We start from the raw sequence: 18,361 nt of genomic DNA on the forward strand, positions 1-18,361 counted from the left end.
CAGACAACATTTTTCCAGTCCTCTAGGGTCCAGTTCTTATGGGCAAGGCAGAATCTGAGCCTTTTTTTCCTTGCAGATTCAGTTAGACCTGGTTTCCAAGTTGGTTTGGCAATAACAAAGCCATGTTTCTTAAGAATTCGCAAAACACTTGAATGGGATATACCAGCTTCAAATGCCAGAATCTCAGTAGATTTCTCCCTTCCTGAGCGGCTCTTAGTCACAGAGGCAATGATTCCAGCTTCTTTGGTGCTTATTTCCTTTGGCCGGCCTGATCTAGGAGCATCTTCCACATAACTGAGAGAAATTCGAGGGTCATTCTTGGGATCAAAGCCACGGTCTTTTGCTCGCTTTTGAATGTCATAGAGGGTAGAAGGAGGAATCTGGAGGGTATGAGAAACATCTAAGATAGAAATTCCATAAGAGATCAAAGCAAGAGCTTGAATTCGCGTAACAAGCTTATCATGGAGAGAGATTTCTCTGGAAGGCATGGTGGGCAGATTTGATGTTTTGAATTTGGAGAGATTTGGAAAAAGGTGGGAGCCAGGCTGTTGAATAATAGGAGATACCTGCTACCCCACCAAATTTTGGTGGGGCAGCAGGTAACTGCAATACGTTGTAACAAAATAGAGTTTCCGGGAACTTTTGTTCCACACCTCCGTACATATTTTGAGTAAACACCTTCTCATCCCAGCTTTAGAAGACTCTGTCGTGGCCAACTGAGATCTGGAGATCGACCGGGTTTTCATCCCACATGCAGGCATATTAATGTTCCGTATTATCCTCGTAGTTGCTACGCAAAGATCACCTCGATGGGCCTCTTTCCCCGTGGTTAGCCCGTCCTTTTCGTTGCGCCAAAACCAAGCTGAAGGGCAAAAGATAGTCGCGTCCTTGCGGGTGGCAAAAACCAGAGACTAGGATCTTCAGGTGAGACGAAAGGAAGGGAAAAAAAAAGGAAAAGAAAAAAAAGAAAATAGATGAGAGAGGGATTCTCAGCGTGTTGCTAAGAAGATAACCCGAATGATCTTGCACCAACCGCGAATCGAACGCGGGCAGCTTGCTTGGAAGGCAAGCGTCATACCACTTGACCATTGGTGCTGTCTTAGTCAGAAGACTAAATTCTAGAGACGTCTTCTTAACTAAAAAAGAAAAAGAAAAGCTATTCGTCTTCAATGAAAATAGTACTTAAAAAATTCATTTTTCATCAATCCCCGCAAAGTGAAAAAAAAAAATTGGGTCGCGCTCAACTTGGGATAGAAGCCAGATATCGTTTGAACAGGTGTCACTATGCAGTCGCGATTATATGTATTTGCCGTCTAATAAGCCTTATTATTATACAGATGCCTCATTCCACCCCCCTTTTTTTTTGTGGCGTCGAAAAGAAAAAAAGTCCTCTCAGAGAAACTACCAATATAGAAGCAGCCGGGAAACCATGAACCCAAGACCGACACATTATTCTCTCATGCTAGCAAACAACTCAACCATACCACTGCGCCGTTAACTCCACTTAGTGAACTTCTATCAATCGTTCAGAGTGACAATACCATGCTTCTTATCTAGCGCATCTTGGGCTTTACGCCACTTGCGGCCCTTGCTGCTGATTTCCCACAGGCGGTGGCCATAGCCTCCGTCCTGCGAATTAGCAGCGTCTGAGAGGCACTTTTCTCGACGCCGTTTACACGCCGCGAGAAGCGCTTTCCCGCGAGTCTCAGACATAATATCGAAATTGTAGTCGACCGTCCACTTGTGCTGCGCCACGAACCGCTCAGGTCGCGGAACAATTCGCCCGTTCACGTTGTTGCAGATGCGCAGAATCATTCCCATCACAGGCTTGTCAGAGACTTGACTGGTGGTTTCAGAACCATCGGCCTCTTTGACTTCCTCTGCTGGCTTAGCTTCTTCGTCGACCGAGTCGCTGGCCCCCTCGGACTTGTCGTATAGCTCAGGATAGAGAAGCTTGTGTTGGATTTTCTCGATCTCCTCCTGGTTGCGAGTTTGTATCTCGTCAATCTCCTCCTCCGTCACGGGTTCGGCAAAAATGTACATAAACGGGACCACGCCGTCCCTAGTCTCGAAATGGAACCGTAGTGATTGTTCCGGGAATTGGGCAGTAGCCGCATTCAGAACCTTGTTCCAGAGCGTTATGCTGTGCACGAATTCGGCATCTCCCAAAGCTACGTCTTCTTGGCCGTGAAGGGCCCTGTCCATTTCTGGCAAGGCCAGATACTGGAACCCAAAGATGCGCTGGGTATTATGGAACGCAACAAAAATCCCATCCATTCGACCCACTCGGACCTGGAGCGAGTACTTCAAGAAGGCTGAGCGAGCCATATCAAAATATTCTCGTTCGAAAGACTCATAATCCCCGAACCGATCCTTGATCTCATAGCCAATCCCTTTATCCGGGTTTTTGGCATCCATACGAATGGAGACCACGGCGCGAGTTTTCAGATCAAACATGCCGGTTCCTGGGAGGCGCGGATCATAAGCATCCAGCTGTGCTCTCATCAAGAAATCACCACAAGTTGAATAATGGTATGTTTCTGGCTCCGCCTCGCCCAGAGGGGTCCTCTCACCGTTCGTCCGCCGATAACGTTCATACTCGTCCGTAGGCATCGTAAGCAGCTTTTCCATCGATCTACCTAGATTCATCAGAATATTGGCAGAATCAAATTCCTTATCGGCGTCGATAGCATAAATCCCATCCCCCTTATACCGCAAGAACACGGCAGCCGGAGCTCTTGTCAGGCGGGTGAAACTGCGAATTGTGTCGGAGAATTGCTGAGATAGAGTGTCCAGTTTAAGGGGTCGCCAAGCAGAAAGAAGAAAATGGAAGTGCGAAAGCACTCCCGTCATACTGGAGGACGACCCAATATATTTTTTGCCATGCTTTTGTGCCATTTCGCGAAGAAAAACGTCCCGTGAACTTGTGATGTAAGAACCCAGCGCCTCAAAATCGAATTCGGATACCGGCATGATAGTGCTCAGGTAAGGGTCAAAATTATACACACGAGACCTTGGGTCTCTTAGATGATAAACACCTGGGCTACAAGGTATTAGCAAGCCTCCAAGATCCCAACAATGCTAACCAGATTTTTAGACTTACTTGAAGAGCACCCGATCTAAATTATACGCAAGAGTGGGCACAGCCGTAGATTCGACATTCAGAGCTAGATGCTGTTAGGCACACAAATTTTGACAGGATCTCTGTTGAATACGGGTTCCTTACCTTTTATACTCTCTTCTGAAGGCTCTAAAATCCCAGAATGGCAACGCAACAGGTCATCCGCTGGAACACGTTCATGGTCCTTTGACTGCCTATATTCTTCCTCTTTTTCTTGTCCGGTTAAATACCGGCTGGCCCTTCCCGAAAGCACAGAACGCACTGGAGGGTATATAGCCGACGATTTTTCCACCTTTTTTCTCTTCTTTCTCTTCTTGAGGGCTGTTGTTACGCCGGAACTTGTTTCATCGTGCGATGGTTCTTCAAGGCTTCTACCGGTCGGATTACCATTTTTTGGTTTAAAGGTCTAGCGAAAAATTGTACACATTAGTTTCGTGGCTCTGGTCAAAGACGACGTAGTCCTAAATCAAGCCTCCAACGTAGCACATGGATCGAGCTTCAGAGTAAGATGGGACAAAAGCAGAACTCACATGTGTCTTATCACCCCGGCGCAGACGACTTATGGAGGACTTAGTTTTATCGGACTTCGTCGCTCCATGGCTCACAGGCGCAGTATCAAGAATAAAGCCGTCCTTCCGGTCAGAGCGTGGATGAACATCGGCTGCGGGCTCACGGCGAGCGCTCGACGCGATAAATGAACGTTCAAAGGTGCGAGAGAAACAAAAAAGGCAAACGTATGAGCGGGACGGCCTTGCAACGGCTTGAAGGGATTTTCTAAACATTTCAATGAAAACGAACGGGGTGCAATGGAGAAATCGAAAAGGAGCTTGAGCTTCAAGCTAGGATAAGGAACCAAAGGGACGCCAAAAACCACGCACGGAAAATGAAAAGAAAAGGAAGGAAAAGAAGACAAGAACCGCAAGAAAGAACAGACAGGACGAGAGGGAGTCCGGGGAAAAGGAGAAGATATGGACCAGCAAAAGCCGCGATTGCAATTGTTGTGAAAGTTGTTCTGGCGGCTCCGACGAGACTTTTTTTCCTGAACGGGCGCAAAAAACAGACGCGGCGATATTGGGCGCCAAGACGGCGGAAGGGGCCCGCTAGCCGATTCTGGACTGGCACTATCGGCAGGTCATGCTTATGTCATCCACATTTGTTGCCATCGCGAGACTTTGAGCGGGCTGGCGCAGTTTCAATTCCCGGACGAAGTAGGAAGAGGTTGAGTTAAGACTGGGTCTGTTCTTTTATGCAAGTAGACAGTGGTTTCGGATCTGAAAAGCAGGGTCAGACGGTAGACCAATGTGTGTCTGCACCGCGTGGTGGTACTGCACTGATAACCACTTGATATCAATAAATGACACTATCGTACAAACAAATACGCCAAATACCCATATAACAACGGAAAGCAATTGTCTCCATACCGTACCGATACGGCCGGATCACAATGACGAAAAAAAGTCAAAAGAGAAAAAAAAAAAAAAAAAAGATAATTCAGTGCCGCGCACTCATCCCACCTTGAGCAAGGACAGTCGCATGTAAAGCAGCTGAACGTGCGGCGTTCTATTTGATTCCTCAAACCAGTCACTGTGGAAGTGTAATGTGAGTCTGCCTTTTCATTCTACTTCTTTTCTTTTTTTTTTTTTTTTTTCCCACACCTCGTCGATCATCCCAAGCTCGAGAGATGCTCGAAATGGCCCCGCACCCCTCATCGAGTCATGCCACACGTTCAAATTCATACAATTAGCCGTGATCTTGTTTTCCATACCTTTTGGATTTCACGGGTATGCTGCCTTGCCCTTGCCCTTTTGCGCCTTTCCTTGAATCTTTCAGGATTTCTTTAGGGCTGTTGTATGATTTAAACTGGTCCCTAATTGTAAGGAGACCACGACGAATATCTTCCCGCAATGCGGTTCCAAGTCTTCTCTCCAAAGGAGCTGTCAATGTCTTACGCTTGCCGTTCTATGATTCACTTATTCCAATTGCTATCATTTTTGCGTGGGATATCACGCGTTTGTCGGTGAATGAGTCATTTCTGATAATGAGCCGTAGTATCTTCTGGAGGAGCAGACCCAATATGCTCCAGGAAAGACTTCGTGTTCTCGTCGTCGGCAGCGGTGGTCGAGAACACGCCTTAGCATGGAGACTTAGCCAGTCTTCACTGGTTGACGCCGTTTACTGTGCTCCCGGAAACGGAGGCACCGCAGCAAAGGCGTCTTCCAAAATATCAAATGTTGCGATCAAGTCCGACGACTATCCGGGCTTGGTCTCCTTCGCTCAGAGAGAGAATGTCAATCTCGTCGTTCCCGGGCCGGAGGCTCCCCTGGTTGATGGGATCCAGGGGTATTTCCAGGCAGGTAGGGCTTATGCGAACTGGAACCCGAGTCGTCGAGGGTTACTTTCCCCATGAACACAGAACTGACTCGTGGTGTTTTAGTTGGCATAAGATGCTTTGGCCCATCAAAAGCCGCAGCCCGAATGGAGGGCTCCAAAACTTTTTCTAAGGATTTTATGCAGCGTCACAATATCCCAACCGCTCGGTATCAGAATTTCAACGATTATAAATCTGCATGTGAATATCTAGATTCCATAGACCATGATGTTGTCATCAAGGCTAGTGGGCTTGCAGCCGGGAAAGGAGTTATTATGCCCCAAAACAAGGAAGAAGCCCTGCAGGCCTTGAAAGAGATTATGCTCGATCGACAGTTCGGCGAAGCAGGAGATGAGGTTGTCATTGAAGAATTTTTAGAGGGAGATGAGCTGAGCGTACTAACCTTTTCGGACGGTTATACCATTCGATCTCTCCCCCCCGCCCAGGATCACAAGAGAATCTTTGACGGTGACCAAGGACCAAATACGGGAGGAATGGGATGTTATGCTCCTACTCGCATCGCTTCGAAAGAAGTCATCGCAGAAATCGACACGACGATCGTGAAGCCTAGTATTGATGGAATGAGAAAAGAAGGTATGTTCCAGCCGTCATACGCCTTTTTCGGGACGAGCAGCTGAGTTCGCATCAGGTTTCCCATTCGTTGGTATTCTCTTTACCGGACTGATGATGACGAAAAATGGACCAAAGGTCCTTGAATACAACGTCCGTGGCGGAGACCCCGAAACCCAGACATTACTCCCCCTTCTCAGCAATGACACAGATCTTGCCGAAGTAATGGTCGCTTGTACAGAGCACTGGCTTGATGGTGTCACCATCAAGGTCGAACCCAAATTCGCGGCTACTGTCATCGCAGTAGCTGAAGGTTACCCCGGGTCATATGCAAAAGGCCGAGATATCACCCTTGATACTCCGGCATCAGATACACTGGTTTTCCATGCTGGCACAACCATGGTTGATAACCACTTGAAATCCTCTGGCGGCCGAGTTATCGCTGCAACAGCAACGTCAAGTACCCTAGAAGATGCAGTCAAGAAGGCATATTCCGGCATGTCAACCATTCATTTCCAGGGCATGTATTATCGCAAAGATATTGCTCACCGCGCGTTTAGAGATTCCTCTTCCCAGAAGGAGGGGCTAACTTACGCCTCAGCCGGTGTCTCCATAGACGCTGGAAACGAGCTGGTGAATCGAATCAAAGCCAACGTCGCGCGGACTAAACGGCCGGGTTCCGATGCTGTCATTGGCGGATTCGGTGGTGCGTTTTCACTCGCAGACTGCAATTCCGGGTTCCACAGTGCTTCTCCTACGTTGATCGCTGCCATAGATGGCGTGGGCACAAAGCTCAAAGTCGCACATGAGATGCAAACCCACAATACCGTTGGCATTGACCTGGTCGCAATGAATGTTAACGACTTGGTCGTGCAAGGCGCTGAGCCGCTACTATTTTTAGATTGCTATAGCTGTGGGAAGCTTGACGTTGAAACCGCGGCATCATTCGTTTCCGGCGTTGCAGATGGCTGTGTTGAAGCAGGGTGCGCTCTAGTCGGTGGAGAGACAGCTGAAATGCCCGGACTCTTCGTCGATGCCGCCTATGACGCAGCGGGAGCTGCTCTCGGAGCCATTGATACAAGCAAAAATGCCATTTTGCCTATTACAGAGAAGATGAAAGCCGGTGATGTGCTGCTGGGATTATCCAGTAGCGGCCCACATTCAAACGGGTACTCCTTGATCCGCAAGATCGTGGACCTGTCAGGTCTATCCTACCTGGATCCAGCGCCATTCGAAACGTCTGCAGCATCTTTGGGTGCCGCCCTTCTAACACCTACCAGAATTTATGTTAAACCTCTTCTTTCGGCCCTTGGCTCTTTCGCCTCCGGTGCTATCAAAGGCCTCGCGCACATCACCGGTGGTGGCTTGGTCGAAAATGTTCCTCGTGCGCTTCCAGACCACCTCTGCGCCGAGATTGATGTTACCACATGGCCGCTACCCAGTGTTTTCAAGTGGCTCAAGAAGACGGGCAATGTGAGTTCAGCTGAAATGGGCAGAGCCCTCAACAACGGTATCGGAATGGTCATGGTGGTATCTGCGGAAGAGGCAGGCAATATCAAGAGCTACATGGAAAAGCAGGGAGAAAAGGTGTTCGTTATTGGATCCCTTACCGACAAGGGCGATAAGTCCAAGGAAGGATGCGTGCTTAAGAACTTGGATACATGGGATGAGTGAAAGCGTCTTTTTGAGTGATGATGGTTAAGTTTTGACGAAAGTAATGGCCGGGATGGTTGACGAACGTCGGAGTCTGTAACTAAATGCCAAAAAAAAAAAAAAGGCTTGGAAAAGTTAGGAGTAACTATTCGAGTAGTTAACAGCGGGCATTCGCCTATTTAGCGGATGCAATGCACAGAGCACTCCGTACTCCATAGATGAATTGGAATCTCCCTGATTGTCCATCAAGAGTCGTCGGTCTATGGCAGCAGCCGCCTCGATACGGTGAGAGGGCGATGGGACGGTGAACGTTAAAGTATCTCGTGGCTTTAAGTTTGGGCTCAGGTCCGCTCTGTCGTTCGCCAAAAATGGAAGAAGTTAACGTGCTTCCCTTGTCTTGTCAGATGGTATGGGTGAAGTTCGCGACCTGTCTGGGCCCTTGCTTGGCCCGGCTAATGTTTCCCTGTCGCCGACAGGGCTGCACGTCGGAGCTTCAGATGCAGGTCAGCTCTTGTCACAAACGCACGACTCCTCACGAGGATTCCTACACCACCGTCCGAGCACGGGAGAGGTTGGCAGCACCCTGCGCCGGCCGGACGGAGGGCAAACGCAAGTATGGTCGGTCCATGGCATCCCGTCGATGATATACGTACGTATCCAGGGAGAAGCCAGCTGCTCGGGGCCCTTTTGTCTTCTCTTTACTTTTTGAGCAGACTCTGATTGCGAAAGACTGCCGGATTTGATGACTCTTACATATTCGCCCTGTGGGCACAACTGGTGTCGATCTTCTGCAACGATCGGTTGACACTGGGGTTTGCCACCTTGACAGCGATAACTCAACCAGAAACATCGGTCACGGAGCTTTTTCTTCAGAACGGACCCATGCTCGGGCATGATGTGACACAGTCGTACCTAGATTACTTAAGGGTTTAACCAGGCGTTCCAAACCGGCCCGCGACTTCGAATGTCAACTGGAACGGGCCTCATTTTGGCTCCCGATGTTCGAGTCGAGCTATGAGTCCAGACACTGCTCGAGTCTTACTCCCACCGACGTGACTACTCTCTGCTAACTGCTTAGAGAGCCCTTCACTGCTGCAAGGCGACAACTAGCGAGATGCAGAGTGCTTGCACTATATACACATTTAGCTACCCAGCACATAGAAAACCGGCTGTCTGCCTGTAACTATTTTCAAGGAATGTGACACATCTCTTATGTCGACATCATCTTGTGACGAATCCTCCTCTTCGATCCATAGATTTCTTCGACCCACAAGGCCTTCGTGGATGGCACAGTACTGCTGGTGAACCCAAAGTTTAATATTTGCTCGTTGTTGTCCTACCCAGAAAGAAAAATTCTGAAGTTCAAGGTTCTCATGGCATCTCATGCTCAGATCACCTCCAACCCACAACGCTGTGAAGGTGGTCATAGCGGCAGGCACTTGCGCGTGGGAGGCGGAAAGGGATGGCGTCCTCCAGGCCTCCTTTCCCCCCCGTTGCGTAGTTGGACCGGCAAAGAGGATTTGTTGGAACTGCGAAGGGCTACTTGAAGACCGTTCTCTGGCGGTCAACCGGGAAAAAGCTTCAGACAGATGATTGCATCTGTCTTATCCCTCTGGTCATCTGGCTTTCAGAAACACGCAGATGTATATTCAAACGTGAATTTGCAGCGGTTCTAGAATCCAATCGTGGTCTCGGGGCCACGATTGAGCTCCTCCATCGTGGGACATCCTACCGTTTTTTTTTGTGGCATGGCCGATACCCGTTAGGATGGATGTTGTCCATCAAGACTTCTGCAGTGATAGCACATATTACCCTTTGGCGTTTTTTTTGATTTTATCCCCTTTGTGTTTCCCCATACATACGCGCGCATCTACTCTTTGCCAAACGGGTCCACTCCGGACTCTTGCGGGTCACCTTGACTTCTCAGGCGGGTGATCGTCCACCATCTGACAGATGCACCCGTCATCGAGGGCAAAGACCATTTGCATTCGATCTCTCTATTGCATTAACCTGCTTACACTGCCACCCGCGAGATCTATCCATTGCTCCGGCTAATCCCTGCTGAAACCTTCTATGAGGCCTCATTCTACATTGGGCTTGCGTGATGTCTTAGTGGTCAGGTGTATTGTATATTACCTGGTTTGATATTTACCCTAAGATGTGTTCCTCTTCTGTATTCTTGTGAATATATATATCAATCGCGCAAAGCACATATAGCTGGGGCTATATCCTCTCTCCTGGTCACTTTTTCATTATCAAGATCGACGACAGATTCCATCTCACAATGAGGTTCCTTATTGGCGCTTTACTTACTCTCCAAACTCTTGTCCAGGCATCTTCGATGTCAAGTATGCCCAATTATTATCCAGTCCCCGAGGCTCCGGCGGAAGGTGGCTTTCGCTCCGTTGTTTATTTTGTGAACTGGGTAGGTTTATGTTTACTCTTTCGACCGTGACGGCCGTGACGGTTGTTACTGACGACATCCAGGCGATCTACGGACGTGGTCATAACCCGCAAGATTTGAAGGCTGATCAGTTCACTCACATACTCTACGCCTTTGCAAATATCCGCCCGTCAGGAGAGGTGTACCTGTCCGACACATGGGCAGATACCGACAAGCACTACCCCGGTGACAAATGGGACGAGCCGGGAAACAACGTTTACGGCTGTATCAAGCAAATGTACTTGCTCAAGAAGAACAACCGGAACTTGAAGACGTTGCTTTCGATTGGAGGATGGACGTATTCCCCCAACTTCAAAACCCCGGCTAGCACGGAGGAAGGCAGGAAGAAATTCGCTGACACATCTCTGAAGTTGATGAAGGACCTTGGCTTTGATGGGATTGACATCGATTGGGAGGTAAGCTTGGGGTTTCTCCCCATCTTAAAGGAATGCTATTAATTCTTGGGGTCGATTTCTAACTTGAGAGCAGTACCCCGAAGATGAGAAGCAGGCGAATGATTTTGTGTTGTTACTCAAAGCATGTAGAGAAGTATGATCAAATTCCAAAACGGGAAAACAAAGACATATACATTGTTGACTAAAAGTATAGGCACTCGACGCGTACTCCGCAAAACACCCGAATGGCAAGAAATTCTTGCTCACTATTGCTTCACCGGCAGGTAAGTCTAGCAAGCCCACCCGTGTGTTCTGGGAAATCCTGTCCTAATACATGCTATAGGTCCCCAGAATTACAACAAGCTGAAATTAGCCGAGATGGACAAGTACCTTGACTTTTGGAACCTCATGGCTTACGACTTCAGCGGCAGCTGGGACAAAGTGTCTGGCCACATGTCCAACGTTTTCCCTTCGACAACAAAGCCAGAGTCCACACCTTTTAGCAGTGACAAGGCCGTCAAGGACTACATCAAAGCAGGTGTCCCAGCCAATAAGATCGTCCTCGGAATGCCACTCTATGGGCGAGCATTTGCCTCGACCGATGGGATCGGCACTAGCTTCAACGGTGTTGGCGGAGGTTCTTGGGAGAACGGTGTCTGGGACTACAAAGACATGCCGCAGCAAGGCGCTCAGGTTACCGAACTTGAGGATATCGCTGCGTCGTATAGCTATGACAAGAACAAACGCTACCTGATCAGCTATGATACAGTTAAGATCGCGGGCAAGAAGGCCGAGTACATTACGAAGAATGGAATGGGAGGTGGAATGTGGTGGGAGAGCAGCAGCGACAAGACAGGAAATGAGAGTCTCGTTGGAACCGTAAGTGCTTTGCATTGGCGGCTTAGGATATGACATACTAATAGTCAATGCACCAACCAGGTCGTCAACGGATTGGGAGGTACCGGCAAACTTGAGCAGCGCGAGAACGAGCTCAGCTATCCCGAGTCGGTCTATGATAACCTCAAGAATGGGATGCCAAGTTGATTTGGAAAACCCGCTGCTAGCTGCCTGCATCACTGCTATGCCCGTCTTTCGTTTCAACTTGTACATCTTAGTTAACTAGCCCCTTTCCGTTGTATCTTCAACCTTGGTTTCACGTTGGGGCCCAACTTTGGCTTTTCATGAATATGGCTTAGTTATTGTGTCTTACGAGAAATATGGCCGACCTTTGTTGTATTGGCTTTGTTTCTCGATTCATGAACGTTCTCTAAACAGTTAACTAGTTAGTCAGGCAGTTAACTATAGCTCTTTTCCCCAAACCTGAAACTCCATCTGGATAGTTAAAAACTCCCACTCCGACCTCCGTCCCTATCCCAAACACTACTGCGCCGAAAGATCGTGACCGCGTGACGCTGTAGAGAGTTGGGCAGTTCGGCGACCGCTCCGCCGGGAAGCTTTAGAATCGCTTGGCGAGTGAAATGCTCCGTCCAAGCTCTTGACTGGTCAGTTCGTTAACTCACTGGTCAGTTGGTTAGCGCACTGAACTAACTGACTAGTTAACCATGTACTCCGTACTTAGCTAGTGTCCACGGAGTAACTAGTTAAACTAACTAGTTGGTTAGTTATGTAAAACTCGCTAAAACTTCCTCCCGCCCGGCCGGCTGGCTCACTAGTCGTCGATCAAAACGCCATCCGACCGCCGCTTGCACGCAGAAACCCAGCCGGAGCCTCTGCGCGCCAGCGTATCAGGACTCTTAAACCACAGTGAGCACTGGTGAGTACATGTCATCCAGACGTCTATCCTGTCCGGTGAGTGAGCGAGCTGGAGAACGTGATATGCCCACGACGAACCATTGCCGACTGAATATGCCGACCCAGATGGACTGGCATCCACACATCCGGTCCGAGCCCCATGGATCTGACCCAGTTCTCTTCAAGCTTTAAAATGGCCGGCGACGTAGGGAGAGACAAGACACCCTTATCAACGGATACTGCTCACATTTCAGAATTTATTGTTTCTGCAGATTACGAAATATAAAGCGCGGATATCTCACCACCTTTGATAAGAGATGGTAAGTCGAAAAGGGGAAAAAAAAAGGAGAAGCATCTCACGTTGTTGCCACATGTGAAGGTTCCTTGGGACTTCTATCCGCGCAGGTTGCACGAGCCCTTTCAAAGTTTGCGATCTCCGCCTGGTGAGGTGCAAGGTCCCCGAGAAATATCCACATGAGTTCCTTCAGGGTGCTGCTCGACCCATGGATGACGCTTTCGACGTGGCCGTTCTGGAAGCTTTCCCTGACAAGCCGTGATGCCCTTGGACATCCGGCGTCCCGCAGGCCTACACGTGGTAACACGGCGGCCTTTTTTACGATGTATGCCTAAGTAGGGAATAGCCAGTCTACAAAGCTCTTGTTTCAACATGATCTGCGACGAAAAATCGGAGTGGTTTAGCCAGGCAGAGTGTGGTGCCTTGATCTGCTTGTAACGTGGGTCTGTGACAAACTACCTAATCACGTCACCTGGGAATACTGGGAAGCTTCCATTAAACACCGCCGAAAAGGCACACGCTGAGGGCGACTGTACTCTGTAACTGATCCAGATGAGAGTGGCCCCCAGCAACTCTCGCGGAGAGCACGAGATCTCCACAGTGGCCAGTGGATGGACGGGGAGGATACATTTTATGGACGCAGTATGGAGTATGGAGTACTCCATACCCCAGGTCATTTATCAACTATGACCCTCGTTTTAGAGTCGCAGTTCCGCTCGGGCGAATATTCCGCCTCAATTATGCTCAAGAGACCATCGTGCACGACCTGCCAGGCATCATCTCCATCATCTTCAATTACCCGAAGATTCTTCCCGTAGCCGCTGTCTACAACGAGAGTTAGCAGACGCTCAACAAATTGCCTGCCGATAACACTCGAAAAAGACGCTTTTGCCTCCACCCACGGGTGGCCAATGGACATTTCCCAGATTCTCGACCCAGACTCCGCGCAGTGCACTAGAAATCTTCTTTTGGGCCTTGCCTCACTCTGTTTCTTACGGAGTACCCCCGGGAATTTTGTTAGGAAAATGCCGTATCTTTTCAAAATCTCCACTAAATTCCGGCGATGCGTTCAACCAAGGATATCGCAAGAGTAAAACTGGGGAAATTCTAATTGCGTTAAGCCCGGAGAGGGTTTAAACGGCGAGATTCCTGACATTTATCCCCGTCCTCCTCCCTCCCATCATCCCCTCTCTCTCTCTCTCCTTTCTTTTTTCTTTATTCCTCCGTTCCTCATTCCCGACAAAGCTTCAGGTCAGGTCCCGTTTCGGCTGCCTCGAGAACTATTAGTCTCAAGAACAAAAATATGTCTTTCGAACACCATAGCGAGAATGGACTGGCTCCTGCTCTAGGACAGGGGGTGCAATTCTACGACACCGGGTCCCTGAATGGGAACTCCAGCGTGCATCAAAGCCCTTTCTTGGTGAAAGATGGCGAGCAACCGCGGCTCTTCACAGTTTCGCAGGTGCCCCATCCTCCCTTCGAGAAGCTTGCCAACCCCGGTCCACTGGGTTTGCTGTCTTTTGCAATTACCACTTTCGTTTTGGGGCTCTATCAATGCGGTGCAGGGTAAGCCATGACACTGAGGAAGCCAAATATGTTTTGGTGGCGAGTCCTCACACTGATCTTGCTTGAAATAGTCTCCCTGGTAGCAACCCACGAGGCGACATTGGCCCGGACGCTGCCATCTTCGGCCTTGCCATCTTCATGGGTGGGCTAGCGCAACTCCTTGCCGGCCTGATGGAATTCCGCGTTGGCAACACCTTCGGTACCACCGTGCACATCTCGTACGGTGCATTCTGGCTCAGCTACGCCATGTTCCACGTTCCCACACTCGGGATCAAGGCAGCCTACAAGGGTGACGAGCGCGCCTTCTCCTTCGCCATCGCCATCTATCTCATCCTGTGGTGCTTCTTGACTTTCCTGTTCCTCCTGGCCGCTCTCCGAACCAACATCGCCATCGTCTCGGTCTTCACGACTCTTGTCCTTGCTTTCTTCTTCCTCTCGCTCGCAAATTTCATCGCTACCGAACACCCGGATGCTGCTATCGCGGTTAATAAGACCGGCGGTGCGGTCTCGGTGGTCTGCGCATTCCTGGCCTTCTACGCTGGTTCATCTGGTATCATGTTGCCAGAGACAACCTTCATCAAATTCCCACTGGGAAAATTCAACAGTGCGCAAGATCAACAACAACAACAACGAGAAGCAACGCATAAAGTATAGACTAGATCTTCTAGATGATTATGACTTCTTAAATGTCTCCGGCGCATATATACCCCTTGGGGAGGTTCTGCGGCAGCTTTGTCTCACCTATCTTTTCTTTTCTTTTCTTGCCCCCATTTTTCTATGTTCATCATCAGCATTTTTTTTTAGCACTGGGTTTCATTTACGGGTACTTAACTAGGAGGTTTTCGCCAATGTCTCGACTCTATAACTAGAAGAAATTTCTGCTCTTTAATAAATGATAACTACATCAGTAATTACCATGAGATTTGACTGAGAATCCCCTGATTACACATATGTCTGAATATCTTGCCATTCTCATTCATGTTACTCATTCGGAAGAGGGAAGTCTTTTTTTTCGGGTGACTCCGGGCCAACACACAAGTCGGAACCGTTTCATCTGCATATGTGTTACCTATGTGTAGACCTCGCCGTGCTGCCTTCGTGTAACAAGGATGGGAAGCGATATTGCAAGAAGGTCGGATAACGGCTCGGTTGGATTGTGAACTGGTCCTGCTGAGCCGCTAGTAAGTTGGTTTTTAGTAGTTGGTTAGCCAGGTTACTAGTTAACTAGTTCGTTGTTAGGGGTACTCCGTGGAAGGCGGTTTCAATCAACAGCGCGTGCCGGCCCACAACTGCTCGACACCCCCGTAGTTAAACCACAGGCTTTCATCAATAATCCGTGCATGGATAGGCAGCCTGAAGAATCGATCTTTTCGTGGCTTTTATAATCATTTGGCAGTTGGTTGCCTGTGTGCACTTTTACACAACTTACGCGCTCATTCCCAACAGCAATGCCGGGAGAGGCTGCGCGTACGTCCGCGTTAGCCGAACATTCCGACGCCAATGGTGTTTCCAATGGCTCTATGGATCCGGGATTTCCTGAAGCTCGAAGCGATCCCCGTCTATGGCGAATGCGTGCTGTCGAGGGCCGGCAATCGTGGCATTACCTAGACGAAGAGGAGGCAAAGAAATGGCCGCAGACGCTTGCCGACCGATGGTACCTGAACCTCCCAACTGTAAGTTCAAAAAAACGACCACAACTCTTTCATTCAACACTCTGTTTACCTTTTAATTGACTACCCGTACCAGGACCTGCCTGATCTTCCGAAGGCCAAGAAGCCTCTGGAAGCTGTGGACAACGGCCTTTCGTTCTTCTCCAAGCTTCAATTACCCCCCGGCAACTGGGCATGCGAGTATGGCGGTCCCATGTTCCTTCTTGCAGGCGTTGTCATCACATGGTACGTGACAGAGACGCCCATTCCCTGGTCCCACCGTGTCGAGATCAAGAACTATCTCTTTGCTCGTGCCAACCCTGAAGACGGCGGCTGGGGGCTTCACACCGAGGCAGAGAGCAGCGTGCTCGGAACTGCCTTCAACTACGCGGTTCTGCGCATCGTTGGCGTCGACGCAGACCACCCTGCTATGGTCAAGGCGCGCGGAACCCTGCACAGGCTGGGAGGTGCCACTCACGCGCCCCATTGGACCAAATTCTGGTTGGCTCTGATGGGCGTTGTGAAGTGGGATATTGTTAACCCGTGTCCGCCAGAGGCATGGCTACTTCCGGACTGGTTGCCGTTCCACCCATGGCGCTGGTGGGTGCACATCAGATACATCTATCTGGCTATGTCGTGGCTGTATTCAAAGCGATGGGTGATGAGGGAGACCGAGCTCGTTCGGGAATTGCGGAAGGAGATGTTCGTGCAGCCTTGGGAAGAAATAAACTGGGCCGCTCACAGAAACTCGATTTCTAATATTGATAATTTTCATCCGAAGTCATGGCTCTTGAACACGGCAAACTGGGTGCTGGTGAACGTGTGGCAGCCGTACCTCAGGCCGAACTTTTTGGCGGACAAGGCCGAGAGGTGGGTTGCCGAGATGGTTGACATGGAAAGCGAGAATACTCATTACTTGGGACTGGCTCCTGCGAACGGCCCGATGAACATGGTTGTGTACTTTGCTAGCAAGGGGCCGGACTCGTACGAGTTCAAGCAGGCTCGTCAAGGGATCGCGGAAAATATGTGGGTGAATCATGAAGGCATGTTCTGCAACGGAACCAACGGAATTCAGTGCTGGGACACAGCCTTCACTATCCAGGCCGTTATCGAAGCAGGCCTAGCGCAAGACGACAAATGGCGTCCGATGCTACTCAAGGCTCTTCAGTTCCTGGATGACCAGCAGATAAGAGAAGAAGTCCCACGCCAGTATCGAGAATACAGACATCCTCGCAAGGGCGGCTGGGCTTTCAGCAACCGATGGCAGGGATATCCAGTCAGTGATTGTGTCGCAGAAGCTCTGAAATCCGTTATCCTACTGCAAAAGACGCCAGGAATCCCCCAGCTACTCGAGGATCGACGTATATTCGACGCCATTGATGTACTCTTGACCTACCAGAACAGCACTGGTGGCTGTGCATCTTATGAGCGGAGACGAGGGCCTCACTGGGTTGAATTGCTCAACGCTGCAGAGGTGTTTGAGAACATCATGGTCGAGTACGACTATCCGGAGTGCACGACAGCCGTGGTGACAACACTCTCGTTATTCAGTCATTACTGGCCAGACTACCGAGCTGCGGAGATTCGCTCCTTTGTCGACCGTGCTGTTGCCTGGATCAAGACGGTACAGTATCCCCATGGGGGTTGGTACGGTAACTGGGGCATTTGTTTCACCTATGCCACCATGTTTGCATTGGAGAGTCTTTCGCTAGTGGGCGAAACCTACGCAACTAGCGAGCACGCGAAGCGCGGATGCGAGTTCTTGCTTTCCAAACAGCGTCCAGATGGTGGCTGGAGTGAGAGTTATAGGGTGAGACTTTTCTTCGCATTTCACTCCATAGAACCACCCCCTTCCCCCTTCTCCCAGTCTCTCCCAAAAGCATCCATCCATCAAACTGACTACTCTATACAATAACAGTCCTGCGAGAGACACGAATATATCGAACACCCCTCAGGCTCTCAGGTCGTGATGACAGCATGGGCACTGATTGGCCTGATGAACGCCGGCTACCCTGATGTCGAGCCGTTGCGACGCGGTGTCAAGCTGATAATGGACAGACAGCAGCCCAATGGCGAGTGGAAGCAGGAAGCCATCGAAGGCGTCTTCAACAAGAGCACCATGATCACCTACCCGAACTACAAATTCAGCTTTACGCTGAAGGCCCTTGGGATGTTCGCCCAAAAGTACTCGAATGAAGAGATCAATTAGTTTCGCCACGTTCACCCTAAGTTGAAGTTTGAACAGGGAGAGGAGGGAGTGTTTGGGGTTCCGTTCAACCAATGTTCCGGGAGTGGTTATCCTTTGTACTAACAGCTACTGCTACCGCTATGTTTTTACTCTATATAGTCTTATAATAATTTAGCTTGATGAGAACCGTTGATGTATTCACTCCTCTCCTGCGTTACCCTCTCACTCTTCGGACAGCATGCAAGATGACTTTGAGGCATTCTAGGCAAAGATAGGAAACCATTTTTGCAGCTGTGATATCTCACTATGCTAGCACTCCACTGGTTCTACCTTTATAGCATGAAGCACTTGGATGGTTAAA

The 18,361-nt window shown here is 49.5% G+C and overlaps 6 protein-coding genes and 1 non-coding gene across 7 annotated transcripts; 5 read left to right on the forward strand and 2 right to left on the reverse strand.

Annotated features, from left to right (window-relative positions):
- Window positions 1–1,024: 1,024 nt before the first annotated feature.
- On the reverse strand, window positions 1,025–1,095 carry D8B26_000663. Its single transcript has one exon. It is a non-coding gene; the product is annotated as a tRNA-Gly (tRNA).
- A 180-nt stretch (window positions 1,096–1,275) lies between these two features.
- On the reverse strand, window positions 1,276–4,170 carry D8B26_000664 (uncharacterized protein). The gene is made up of 4 exons (XM_003071030.2): window positions 3,652–4,170; window positions 3,227–3,527; window positions 3,104–3,167; window positions 1,276–3,043 (listed from the first exon to the last, which is right to left on the reverse strand). The coding sequence occupies exons 1-4, from the start codon at window positions 3,901–3,903 to the stop codon at window positions 1,519–1,521; spliced, it is 2,142 nt and encodes a 713-aa protein (XP_003071076.2). The 5' UTR covers window positions 3,904–4,170; the 3' UTR covers window positions 1,276–1,518.
- Window positions 4,171–4,639: 469 nt separating this feature from the next.
- Window positions 4,640–7,952, forward strand: D8B26_000665 (uncharacterized protein). Its single transcript, XM_003071031.2, has 4 exons — window positions 4,640–4,720; window positions 5,171–5,475; window positions 5,556–6,083; window positions 6,139–7,952. Exons 2-4 carry the CDS (start codon window positions 5,196–5,198, stop codon window positions 7,731–7,733), a joined length of 2,403 nt encoding a protein of 800 aa, XP_003071077.2. The 5' UTR covers window positions 4,640–4,720; window positions 5,171–5,195; the 3' UTR covers window positions 7,734–7,952.
- A 2,044-nt stretch (window positions 7,953–9,996) lies between these two features.
- Window positions 9,997–10,881, forward strand: CTS1_1 (Endochitinase 1; the record flags this gene model as incomplete). Its single annotated transcript, XM_003071032.2, has 4 exons — window positions 9,997–10,137; window positions 10,200–10,571; window positions 10,645–10,704; window positions 10,765–10,881. The coding sequence occupies 4 exons, from the start codon at window positions 9,997–9,999 to the stop codon at window positions 10,879–10,881; spliced, it is 690 nt and encodes a 229-aa protein (XP_003071078.2).
- A 30-nt stretch (window positions 10,882–10,911) lies between these two features.
- On the forward strand, window positions 10,912–11,594 carry CTS1_2 (Endochitinase 1; the record flags this gene model as incomplete). The annotated part of the gene is made up of 2 exons (XM_066123303.1): window positions 10,912–11,429; window positions 11,490–11,594. Exons 1-2 carry the CDS (start codon window positions 10,929–10,931, stop codon window positions 11,592–11,594), a joined length of 606 nt encoding a protein of 201 aa, XP_065979377.1. The 5' UTR covers window positions 10,912–10,928.
- Window positions 11,595–13,696: 2,102 nt separating this feature from the next.
- Window positions 13,697–15,084, forward strand: D8B26_000668 (uncharacterized protein). The gene is made up of 2 exons (XM_003071033.2): window positions 13,697–14,163; window positions 14,235–15,084. The coding sequence occupies exons 1-2, from the start codon at window positions 13,901–13,903 to the stop codon at window positions 14,815–14,817; spliced, it is 846 nt and encodes a 281-aa protein (XP_003071079.2). The 5' UTR covers window positions 13,697–13,900; the 3' UTR covers window positions 14,818–15,084.
- A 315-nt stretch (window positions 15,085–15,399) lies between these two features.
- ERG7_1 (Lanosterol synthase (Oxidosqualene--lanosterol cyclase)) lies at window positions 15,400–18,193 on the forward strand. The gene is made up of 3 exons (XM_003071034.2): window positions 15,400–15,836; window positions 15,910–17,622; window positions 17,731–18,193. The coding sequence occupies exons 1-3, from the start codon at window positions 15,612–15,614 to the stop codon at window positions 18,019–18,021; spliced, it is 2,229 nt and encodes a 742-aa protein (XP_003071080.1). The 5' UTR covers window positions 15,400–15,611; the 3' UTR covers window positions 18,022–18,193.
- The last annotated feature ends 168 nt before the right edge of the window (window positions 18,194–18,361 follow it).

This window comes from Coccidioides posadasii, chromosome 1, assembly GCF_018416015.2.
Source record: "Coccidioides posadasii str. Silveira chromosome 1, complete sequence".
NCBI classification, from domain to species: domain Eukaryota; kingdom Fungi; phylum Ascomycota; class Eurotiomycetes; order Onygenales; family Onygenaceae; genus Coccidioides; species Coccidioides posadasii.

What these genes read in the sequence shown, in the direction of transcription:
- ERG7_1 (XM_003071034.2), top strand. Translation starts at nt 15,612, where the DNA reads ATGCCGGGAGAGGCTGCGCGTACGTCCGCGTTAGCCGAACATTCCGAC. An exon ending in GGTACCTGAACCTCCCAACT is followed by an intron (nt 15,837 to 15,909) that starts GTAAGTTCAAAA and finishes TACCCGTACCAG; the next exon opens with GACCTGCCTGATCTTCCGAA. An exon ending in GCTGGAGTGAGAGTTATAGG is followed by an intron (nt 17,623 to 17,730) that starts GTGAGACTTTTC and finishes ATACAATAACAG; the next exon opens with TCCTGCGAGAGACACGAATA.
- D8B26_000664 (XM_003071030.2), bottom strand. Translation starts at nt 3,903, where the DNA reads ATGTTTAGAAAATCCCTTCAAGCCGTTGCAAGGCCGTCCCGCTCATAC. An exon ending in TTCAGAAGAGAGTATAAAAG is followed by an intron (nt 3,168 to 3,226) that starts GTAAGGAACCCG and finishes AACAGCATCTAG; the next exon opens with CTCTGAATGTCGAATCTACG. An exon ending in TTAGATCGGGTGCTCTTCAA is followed by an intron (nt 3,044 to 3,103) that starts GTAAGTCTAAAA and finishes AATACCTTGTAG; the next exon opens with CCCAGGTGTTTATCATCTAA.
- D8B26_000668 (XM_003071033.2), top strand. Translation starts at nt 13,901, where the DNA reads ATGTCTTTCGAACACCATAGCGAGAATGGACTGGCTCCTGCTCTAGGA. An exon ending in CTCTATCAATGCGGTGCAGG is followed by an intron (nt 14,164 to 14,234) that starts GTAAGCCATGAC and finishes TGCTTGAAATAG; the next exon opens with TCTCCCTGGTAGCAACCCAC.
- D8B26_000665 (XM_003071031.2), top strand. Translation starts at nt 5,196, where the DNA reads ATGCTCCAGGAAAGACTTCGTGTTCTCGTCGTCGGCAGCGGTGGTCGA. An exon ending in CCAGGGGTATTTCCAGGCAG is followed by an intron (nt 5,476 to 5,555) that starts GTAGGGCTTATG and finishes GTGGTGTTTTAG; the next exon opens with TTGGCATAAGATGCTTTGGC. An exon ending in TGATGGAATGAGAAAAGAAG is followed by an intron (nt 6,084 to 6,138) that starts GTATGTTCCAGC and finishes AGTTCGCATCAG; the next exon opens with GTTTCCCATTCGTTGGTATT.